Raw genomic sequence first — 11,348 nt, forward strand, 5'->3', positions numbered from 1 at the left:
AGACTAGCTTTGCTCTTTTGGTTACAGTGGTCACATACCTCGTTCGTGATTTCAGCTTCCTCTTCGTAGCTGAGTGCAACAACCGCGAGCATTAGGTTGATTAAATAAAACGAGCCAAAAAACACGACCACCGTGAAGAACGAGACGCTGATAGGTCCGCACGCCGACAATACCTACGAATCAGATACATTCCGTCAATATCGATCTATGGATCATGTGTAGGATGTAAATTAACGTATGATGAAAAAATTATTTTTGATTGCGGGGGTCAATTACAATCATTTTTTATGAATACACATACCCCCGAAATCCTACACATATTCGAAAAAAAAATTCAGGAAGGTGGACAAATTTTTCGGCAAAAAAAAAAATTTCAAATCGTTCTGAAAAAATTATTTTTAGTTGCGAGGGTCAATTACAAACATTTTTGGTGAATAGACATACCCCAAAAATCTTACGCACTTTCGAGAAAAAAATTCAGAAATGTGCCTAAATTTTTCAACGAAAAAAAAAATTTCAAATCGTTCTGGAAAAATTATGTTCGGTTGCGGGGGTCAATTACAACCATTTTTGGTGAATAGACATACCCCAAAATCCTACGCACTTTCGAGAAAAAAAATCCTTACCGAAAATCTAATGTCTGACCATATATGTCACTTTTCCCTGAAATTTCATAGGTATGTTTAAAAAATCATAACTTCTGAACGGATTAGAGGATTTCAATGTTTAAAAAAGCAAACAACGCGTATTTTGGTAAAGAATATGTAGAAATTCTAAAAATATTCGAAAAGTTGTTCCTTAACCCCGTAAAGTGACAAAAACCCCATAAAGATGGTCCAATTTTCAAACGGCCATAACTCCTACAATAGTGAATTGATTTGACTGAAATTTTTTTCTGAAGTAGAGCTCATGGGTACCTACGAAAAAGTACTAAACAACTTTTCCGTAGAGCGTCGAACAATTTTTAAGAAAAATCGACATGATTTTTAGAAGGAATTTTATATACTTTCAACTGCACGTATTATGTTTACATATAACAGTACATATACGAAGACTGTTGCTGAATAGAGCGTCAAGTTGTCGTACTTTGTGAACTACTTAAAGAATCCTAGACATTTGTCAATAACTGTCAATAGAGAGATGTTAAAGACAAGCTATTTCTGTATCTTCTATATTTTTCCAGTAAACATCCACTGAAACTTGAACGAAGAATACGGAAATAGCTTCGCCTAGGTTAAAATGACCAAGAAGCAAGACAGTGCCGTATTGTGAATCGCCAATATGTGTCGCGAGAATTGTTCAATAACTGTCGCATAGTTATATCTACCACTTCTTGGAACTAGTAGTTCGTAGCGAGGCTCGATGTTATCGTCGACACGCGAGCAATGCTGCATGTTACTAATGATTTGCCGAAGTAGAAAAGCAGAAGCTTTATATATTTTATTTTATTGTTAAAAAATTGCTTTGATCAAATCCACAGGATTCTTGGGATGAAAGTAATACCAAACGTGAACGTATTCAAATTATTTCGAATTAGACGAGGATGTGCGTGCGCGCTGAGCCGACTGAATTCAAATAACGCGCGCTGGATGACAACCCCATACATTTAAAGCCCTTATATTTTGGTAACAAAATCTCAGATTGTAAAATATTGAAGGAAAGAAATATCAAAGAAAATAACAAAAGATACTTTTAAAAATGTTAACTTAATCACTTTTCTTTGATGACATGATATTAAAAATAACATTCACGTTAATGATTATGTTCACAAGTTACTTGTATCTAAATGCATCGATGTCGAAAGATTTTTGGTCGAGATAGGTATGCATGAAACCGCGATAGAAATAGTATTAGATTTCACTTCGTTTAGTCAATAACTCCATGGCACTTATCAATGATTTATCATGTGTACAGGGTGTTTTACAACGTTTGGAATATATTTCAGTGGGGCATAAAAACAATGAGAAGTGCTCGTATAAACATGTGCCCCATTTAACTTTGTTCTCAAGTTATGGTTATTTCTGTGCTCCGGTAATTACACAAACTTACTTAATCACAAACTCTGCTACTACAACTGATACACCAAACCGTATACAATGGTCCATATTTCCTTGCTATCTCACGACCTTATTATTCCGTTGTACAAGTCAGTTTAGTTCAAGCTCTTGAGAAGAGCACTTGATAACTCATCAAGTTGCCGCGTGTTAAAAGAAATAGCAAATAAGTGTTCAAACCAGGAAGTGTCAGGCATGCATTTGGGACTGAAATCCATTTGGAAACAATTGTTTAATTGGTGCCCATTGCTGGAATACTTTGTCAACGCAAAAAATAAGACTGTCATCAATTTTTACTGGGAATCAAAATTTTTGAACAGCCTCTCAATAGTCAAAAGAAAGTATAAAATATTTCCATTTATAAACACGCTCAACTAAATTTAACTTAAATTAACTTACTTATTATATTACGTTTGTTATGTGTTCTATCAAACATGCATTTTTCAAAATTACTTTATTTCGTACTGTTTTATTACTTTGGTTTTCCTGGGCCGATTATCGGAACAAAGTCTGCCTGTTAGTTTAGATAATTGTTTAGTAAAAACGAGGTTAAATGAAGCACGTGTTTATTGGCCCCTTTCAATTGTTTTTATGTTCTCTGTCGAATACTACAAAAGAAGAGAATAGAATAGAAGAAATACCTTATTGTAGACATCTTCCCAGTAATCCAAAGTAATCAATTGAAACGTGGTAAGCATCGACCATAGAAAATTATCAAAGTTTGTATACCCGTGGTTTGGATTCGGGCCAACACAAAGACAAATGTAACTCTCGTTGCAGTGTCTGAAAGGTGAAGCATTCTCACGGTAAAATCGACATATCATTGATAACACTTGACCGTGATAAACGAAGTTTAGCGAACCTTGCGCCAGTTGCGTTACCACAAATTATTGGCTCTTCATCTTCGTCGAATGCCCAGTTGGATGAGTTCCAAGTCCACCTGTGGATGACAGAAGGTATCGGTTAATGCCTTGAAGCTCAACGAGGTGTCATTGTTCAGGTCGATAGACGCAAGTGCCGCACAAAATGTAAATACAAGTACCATGTAGGTACTTCCGTGGATGTTAACTAATACGTACTCTTTCCAATCGATTTGCGTATTATTAGATTCCATACTTTTTACACATTTATTTCGAAGTTCGCCCATGTAAACTTGCAGGGCGAAAAGCGCGAAAACCATAAGACAAAAGATTGTGAGCGTCATCACTTCGGCAAGTTGCTTAAAACTATGTAACAATGCGTTGATGATGGTCTTTAAACCTGAAAGAATATCAGTCACGATTACGTTAAATTTTTCGTACATACAGTGCTAGACATATACCTTACGAACATTTCTTAATTATTTTGGTTTATTTTAAATAAGATAGGAAAGATTACGGTCGTTTTTATGTTTTATTTAACAATATATTTTCGGTGAAAATGTAGTTATTCGCGAATTACAAATAAAAATTTTAGATCCATTCGTAGATCAGTTTCTGCCAGCGTCTTCGCACATCTCCGTACCAATTTTAAAATATGTCGATGAATTTTAATTTTAAGTTCATGAACGAATCTAAAATTTTTATTCGTTGTTCGTGAATAAAATTTATCCAACACTGTTCGTAAGTGTATGCCCATCACTGTAGATTGAATTAAAGAGCAATAATGTACTTGATACATTGTGTATCAAGTTTATATTACAGTTTATGGAAGAATTGTACACGTATTCCCTTTGTGATCTTACCAGGCATAATTGAAACGGTTTTGAGAGCCCTCAATACACGAAATGTTCTCAGCCCAGCTAGATTTCCTACTTCCATACCTATAGTAGCGTATCCGCTAGTGATCACCACAAAATCCAGCCAGTTCCATGGATTTCGCAGATACGTGTACTTATTTAGGACAAATCCCTTAGCTATTGATTTAATTACCATTTCGGCTGTGTATATAGCTAGGAATATATACCTGTAAATAAAATGAGAAGCATGGATGTCGTTTATTGCGGGTTCGCGTATCGCGATACTTACTCGGCTTCCTCGATGGTCTCCGTCATCGCGAGGAAGGCGCAATTTAATATTATCGTAGCCATTACCACATAATCGAAGTACTGATTCGTACTTAGGAAAATACAGTATCGTCTTATGGGATTCCACGGAGAAAATATGAACCAACTGCTTGTCGCTGTAAATCTATGGATGTAGTTTTTACGAAATCTCTTCGACACCACGCAAAACGTCTGAAACATACGAAATCGGAAGTATACAAGTCACAATTTTTTTCCGTCCAAAGCACATTTAGGCGCACTATAGTCTACGGCGAGTAAGATATACTTGTACAACTGGTAATGAAGGCTTACCTTGAAAACAATGTTGCCGTGTGCGAATATAACAATACACCAATTAAAAACCGGTAATAAACGAACGCTTTGTAAAAGATTTATATTAAAGGATCGGTGAACAACGGCCACAATTAAAGGAGGATGTTCGTCAAAAAGGAACACTATTTGTTGGTTCATTTTTAAATGATCCTACAGTCGTCGATAAATGCTCTCCGAACGTTAGGAAACAATTGCAACATATTAACACCCAAAATTTATCAGATCTACAATTCAGGGCTCGAAACTGTCGTGAAAAACTTTTATTCTAAGTAACTAAGTTACGAAGAACCTAAAAATCAGCTCTCGTATAGGTTCTATAATCGTTATTTTTTAGGTTCCACATAAGTTCTGAAACGGTTTTGAATCTATACAGTATAAATTATTAAACACAGAAAATTATTTTGTAAATAAATTTTCGTTAAAATAACGATTCATTTATGCAGTTCAAAGTATGGGAAAATTAATTTAAAATAATAAGCTCGACCTTCTATCTTAAATATTGTTTCATTTTTTATTTTATTATGTTTTAGTAAAATAAATTTCAATGCTGAAAACAGGTGTCCCACGCTAACCTGCGTTGATTGAATCGTTGATATTAATTGAATTAATTCATATAATTTAAACATTTTATTCTCCTGTTTCACTTTCCAGGGTCGAATATGTTTGATTATTTTTTTATGTAATACAAGCATACTGTGCATTTTCAATATTTTGAAATAATTTTTCAAAATCATCTTCTCCGATTTCAGTAGCAGTATCTGTATTTTAAATGTTCTGTTGTAAGTTTGTAGAATCACTGAATTTGTTAAGAGTAATAACGAGAAATAACTATATTATTGAATAATTTTGACTGTTGGTATCCCATATTATTTTTACTTTACGAATATCTTAAGAAGATATCGATATCGGAGACCTCCGAGAAGAGCAAATATTTACATTATGTAGATTCGAAACCATTTCAAAATCTCTATAAAACCTAAAAAATAACGGTTGTGGAACCTATATGGGAGCTGATGCAAGAATTTTAACTTAAATCGATATAGTCCGAAATTTAAGTTTTTTTTATAACAGTTATTCATAATAAAAATTCTTTGTAACTGTTTGAATAATCTAAACCTATATTCTAACAGTTTTCAAGGCCTGCTGCAAATTAATTCGATGCTTTAAGTTTACTCGAAATTCGGATTTTTCGGCCGCCGTTCTACTGTTTGAAAGTGTCAACCTTTAGCTAAAAAAAAACTCGTCATTATACTGCTGGAGAACGACATCACCCTTTTCCGACTTGCTTATGTATGTCAACTCCGAACTGTAGCGAGTATGAATGGTTTTCATTTTCCCTTTTGTATCATTAACCCCCGAAGTACGGCGCAACGTTCAATCTCAAACGGCGGGATAAAGCTTGCAATTTAAATTTTAATGATTTTTTAAGTAGTTACATCGCGCGAGAGATATTTTAAAAAATGGTAGATTTGAAATCTACACGGTCTTTAGGCGGTAAAAGTTGATTCGCGAACATGAAAATACAAGTTTTGGTGTCGACAACTAACGAAGGTATTAGTGCAAATATAATACACAGTACCGACGTCGTACTTGAAGGGTTAACAGATAACTCGCATAACTCCAACTCATTATACGTGGCCTCGTATGCGGTTTCGCAAATGTCGATTTTATGATAATTCGGAGACTTATTATTCGAGGAACGCTCGTGACTCAGATATATCACGAAAAATCTTCCCATATGTTCGTCTTTCCACAAAAAAAAAAAAAAAAGACATTTCTTTCGCTGCCGGCGCCAGGAAAAATGGCAACGACAAAACGATGAGTTATGCCTCGAACAGCTATTCCCTTGTCATCGGACACGTTCAGAATTGTCACTGCAGCCTCACTATGGATAAATCATCCGTTCGTTTGATCAAAAGTAGAGCGAGGCTCTACATCTTTCACTGTTCATTCTCAATGCTCACTTTGGATGAAATGCAGATGAAAGTAATATTTATACATTTCGCCGCGGATGATCATCCAAAGTAAAGAGACGTGAATTATACAGTGAAATTACAGGCTCGGAATGTGCGAATCGATGGAAAAGAATCACAACGTCCTTAGGTTTTGTAAACGATAAAGGAAAACTGCTGTATCGTATGAACGAAACGATAGTACACGTATAAATAAAAATATATTCCGTCGAATACTAACTTACAAATAACTGTTATACCTATTTAATAATTAGCAGATCAATCATTCGATTCAACTTGATTTAAGTTATTTCGCAGTAGCCATCGACAATTTTCAATAACATTCATGTCCGGTGACTTCACGGACCACGATAAAACCGATACATTTTGTAGATTAAAATAGATCTGGCCAATTCGTGAATTATCCTACAGCCTCAGAAATGCTTTCTGCATATTTATTGATTCGTTTTATCGAATATAAATAATTTTTACTCTTCGCTTTTCCAGCAATTAATCATGTTTCGTTTTATGAAAATATCCGACTGTGACCCATATCATTAAATTTTCACCGCCCATTACGCGTTGAATTTTTGATAATTTGTCGTTTCATGTATAGTGGAAGTAATAGCCAAAACCATCGGGACCATCAACATCGAATTTCTTTCCATAAACGTAAACGTTCTTCCTCATGTTGTGGCGTTCATGATGATTAATTTTTTATTTTTGTTCTTTTAATATTCTTAGATGATCGTAGCATGCAACAAACAATTGATATGCTTCGTGGTCTGATCAGAGATGGTGGTCTTTCACTTTTTTTCCAAGCCACGAATTTCTCACATTTTTTAATAAATTTTTTTTAAACATCTGCCAACTATTTCCAAAGTTTCTCGTATAGTTGAACTTTGTTTTCGTCCAAAATTTGTTCTATTTCGAATTTGTAATTTCACCCAGAGTTTCTTTTGTATGATTTCATTTTGCATCGTTTCATTCAAAGTACCAGAACTTTTAAAGAATTCATTACTTTGTTAAATATCTTTTTAAGATAAAAATCTAATAAAAGTGTTCCGTGAAAAAGTTTGTTCCCTTTTTGCTCAAATAAAAATTATAGGTTTCCATCAAAAGAAAAAAACCAAGTTACTCTCCGAATAAACTTGAAAGCGTCCAACGAATAAAAAATAAATGAGCAATGCAAGCAACTTTTATGTTTGATATTTTTACCAAAAGTGTATTGTTTTTCTCTGTTATTCATAAAACCTAGTAACATTGCGATTCTTCTCCATCGATCCGCACACTTTGAGATCACAAACTAACCATATTTTTTGTTGCAAATATAAAACTGTATATGCACTACTGAGATATTAACGATAACCGCATGTATGCTACCTTTTTGGCCGAGGGTGTAGTTTTCTTTTGTTCGATTCACTTCTTTACAGTTCACTTTGCAAGTATAACGATCGAATGGTGTATGATAAAGTAAATAGATGTTATCAACAACAATGGATCTTACGTTATACCAATATTACTCAGCAAATAATATTGCAAAAGGTTACCAAATTAAATGCTTGCGGTTTCACTGGACATTTGTTACAGTGGTTGAGCAGCTTTTTATCTGATAGAACACAAATAGTGAAATATTGTAGTCGTTTCTCTTGTAAAATAAATGTCAAACCGAGTGTAACCCAGAGATCACATCTTGGATCATTACTCATTACTCTTTTTATAAATGACATCTACACATATTTTGAACACAATCTAAAATTCCTTCGTACTGCCAATTATCATAGCCATTTACACATACAAGATAATCTAAACCATCTATATAAGCGGTGTATTCAAAATAAGTTATTTTTAAACGTGTGCAAATGTTTCGTAATCCGTTTCTCGCGTAAAAATAACGTTTCAATAGACGACTATATCCTTGAAGATTCTATATTATCATCTAGGAATAATGCCCACAAGCCTGGAATTTATTTCTCGTCCCAGCTCTCTTTCGAGGAATATATCATGCATATAACTGGCTCAACCTTTAGGATACTTGGCTTTATCGACATGGTTGCCAGGGATTTTAGGGATTCAAGTTTATCACGATGTCCGTAATGTACCTTCGATCGTTCTAAATTAGATCGCGGCTTTTAAAGTTGGTCTTCTTATTTTAATTGTCACGATTATACACTGATAAAGGTTCGATGTAGGTCCATGCGATTAGCTGCCCATTATATGGGGATTCCTTTGGCATTACTTATCCATGACTGCACAAGATGCAAATAAAACTGAATTTATGACCGCTTCGTATTCGCCGTATGAAATTTATTTTAATTTTTGTTTACAAGGTGTCCCGTAATATAAAAACAATAAAAAGAAGTTCGTATAAACGTGTATCCCGTTTGACTTTGTTTTTGAAATGTACCGAGTTCCTTTTTTTACTCTTTTTTATATCTATCGTGTCACAAAAACTCTATGCTAATTTGTGTCATCCAACCTATTCTAGTCGTTTTAAAAAATTCACTTCTCTAAATCTGATGGACAAATTTATTGCCTGATTCAACCTATACAGTATCAATTTAAAGTATAAACGAAGAAAAATTTTAATATATTAAACGTCTTATCAGTGCCTCGCATGTTTATGCATTTATGGGAAATTTTAAGTTTTCAAAGAACTACAGAATGCACTCAACGTGCAAAAATATAAGAAATACGTAAGATACGAATTATTGTATCTAGGGGTTAAGACAACCCTCTGGAAAGCTCCAATTTCTATTAATAAAAACATGAATTTGCATAAAGATCCGCAGTCTAATTATTATCTATAACGTCAAGCAATCTATTCGCGTTCGTATTAAAAGCTGGTTGTAACAAATAATCTTGGTCCAACACTTTTACACACGCTCAGTTTCAATATCGATAAACATGTGTGATTGCCACGAAGTCGGAATTTCATTACTCTCGTACATTAATACCTTGCACATCGAACACCGTTCGCGTGTTATGAAATTCTTTGTACGACTTTAAGAAAAAGCTATTGCAGGCCGATAGTTCTCCACGGCGGTGTACGTTACCTTTTTGAAGCAAGTTCTGTGTTAATCATGGTGAACGTACAGAGAAAAAGGGAACGAACCCGTTAAACGAACAATTATCGTTAAGTTATAACGTAATGGGAGAAAGGACTTACCTCGTCGTATATAAAGTTGTCGATTTCTTCGAGCGGCCTACCGTATAGTTCGGTCGGGAAGGGTTCATATTTGTTTGGAAGCACCGCGCCATCCTCGACGGACATCCGTCTCTTCGGTTGAAAGCCATAGTCCCTCACGAGCTGCACCGTTCTATTTTCCAACCTGTCGAGGCTCTCTTTTGTGAAGAGTTTCACCGTTTGCTTATTCCCGGTAGGCGTTTTAACAGCCGACTTGCTACCGTTCTCGATGTCACGCACAATCCTCTTATCGTGGATCTCACCGACGGTCGTTGTCCGCGGAGTACCGGGCAAATCTACTTGGATCTCGGCGCTACCCGAGTCACCGGTGCCGGAATCGGCCGACGTTCCAGCGGTCGCGATCAACGGCGGTCGTAGCCTCGCGACGTCCCTGGACCTCGAGGCACCCCCGTTCTGGGATTTCTCGAAGTTACCATCCGGTTCCGTGGACTCTTGGTACCGTCTCTGCCTGGAGGAGCTCGATCTGCACGACGCAGCGGCTATCTCCGACTCGGTGATCGCCGACTCGAATCTCTCGTCGGCGTTCAAACGATCCTCGTACGCCGTGAACTCGAGCTCGGCGTCCGAGACGGACGATCTTCCATGGCCGTGGCGCGTTTCCTCGGCGTACGACGCCAACGGATAACTGGGGAATATCGGCGACGGGGTCTCGGTGTTCTCGTACTCGTGCCCTATGTACTCCGGTGGGCTGAGACCCGCGTACGCCGGCAACGAGGATTTATCCGGCCCCGTGGGCGACGCGCCGCGGCACTCGCCGGTCTCGCTCGCGGGGGAAATGAGTATCGAAGCGGATGCCGAGCCAGCTTCCTGTCCCTTCTTACCGATAAAATCGCGGCTCGGAATCGACGCTCTGGCGTCGTCGGCGCCCGGGTCCATCCACGACGTCTCCTCGGTACGTGGAAACTCGAGAATAGATTCTCGTAGGGACCCGGCAATATGTCCAGCGCGTTCTTCCTGCTGCTGATGCTCCCTCGGGCAAGTCCTCTCGGCAGTCGGTGATCCATTGCGATCGCGTCTCGGGAACTCCTCGAATCTGGATCTGGGCTTGTAACGCGGTGACGCGGACGCCTCACCTCTTCTAGACGGTTGAGGTGTCTTCGAGATACCGATTCGAGAGCGATCGCGGAGCTCGAACTCCTCGGCGATGCCTGCGGGAAGGTTTAAACTTCGTTGGCTTCCAATTTCTCGCGGCGATCTTTCAAGAATATCTCGAGCTGGAGCACGGGATCGAGTGGTCTCTCCGGACGAGAACCGAACGAGCTCTTCTCTGGAGAGATTCGTTGCGTAAAGGCCCACCACTCGAGGTCGATTAGTGAAGCCATTGTCCTCGGAGCCGTTGCTCGGAGGGTTCGGAGAACCTTTACATCCCTCACGGCCACCTTGCGAAGGTATCATTGGAATCTTTGGTTCCTCGGCTTACCGAAATTTGTACCTTTCATCGTTGCGGCTCCAGTCAGAGCTTCTTTCCCTTGGTATTTCGCGCGAGAAATTCGACAGTCTGCGGCGTGTAAACCAGTTACTTCCTCTTTTCGACGTTGCGCGGCTTTGTTCCGAAATTCGTTAATACTGCGGTAAACAACGGAACACTGCGGTTCACCGGTGGTCCGATGCCCATGGTGCGTTCCACGCTCATGGATGATGCTTTGCGCTCGTAATTCGTTTGAAAATTTAAAGGATGTGACTGCTATTGACTGAGCGCAAGCGAATGTATGTCGCAGATACAGTATATAGATTCTTCTTTTTTCGTCGATGACGATCGTGTCGCTGTGACGCGTTTC

General features: G+C 37.8%; 1 protein-coding gene across 3 annotated transcripts in view; it reads right to left on the reverse strand.

Moving 5' to 3' along the window:
* Positions 1 to 10,977, reverse strand: part of LOC122402125 (sodium channel protein 60E-like) — a 34,607-nt gene extending 23,630 nt beyond the window's left edge. For 2 of the 3 annotated variants that reach the window (XM_043404695.1, XM_043404686.1), the window contains exons 1-7: positions 9,532 to 10,977; positions 4,061 to 4,269; positions 3,778 to 3,998; positions 3,134 to 3,314; positions 2,917 to 2,994; positions 2,696 to 2,837; positions 39 to 173 (exon numbers count right to left, since the gene is read on the reverse strand). In XM_043404695.1, coding sequence (XP_043260630.1) covers positions 39 to 173; positions 2,696 to 2,837; positions 2,917 to 2,994; positions 3,134 to 3,314; positions 3,778 to 3,998; positions 4,061 to 4,269; positions 9,532 to 10,965 — 2,400 coding nt within the window. In that variant the 5' untranslated portion in view covers positions 10,966 to 10,977. Of the gene's footprint in view, positions 1 to 38; positions 174 to 2,695; positions 2,838 to 2,916; positions 2,995 to 3,133; positions 3,315 to 3,777; positions 3,999 to 4,060; positions 4,270 to 4,389; positions 4,486 to 9,531 lie in introns of those variants that run through there. The other variant, XM_043404703.1, reaches the window with a different exon arrangement.
* Positions 10,978 to 11,348: the final 371 nt, after the last annotated feature.

Source organism: Colletes gigas, unplaced genomic scaffold (assembly GCF_013123115.1).
Source record: "Colletes gigas isolate AHSC1104 unplaced genomic scaffold, ASM1312311v1 Colletes_gigas_Sc00002, whole genome shotgun sequence".
NCBI lineage: Eukaryota > Metazoa > Arthropoda > Insecta > Hymenoptera > Colletidae > Colletes > Colletes gigas.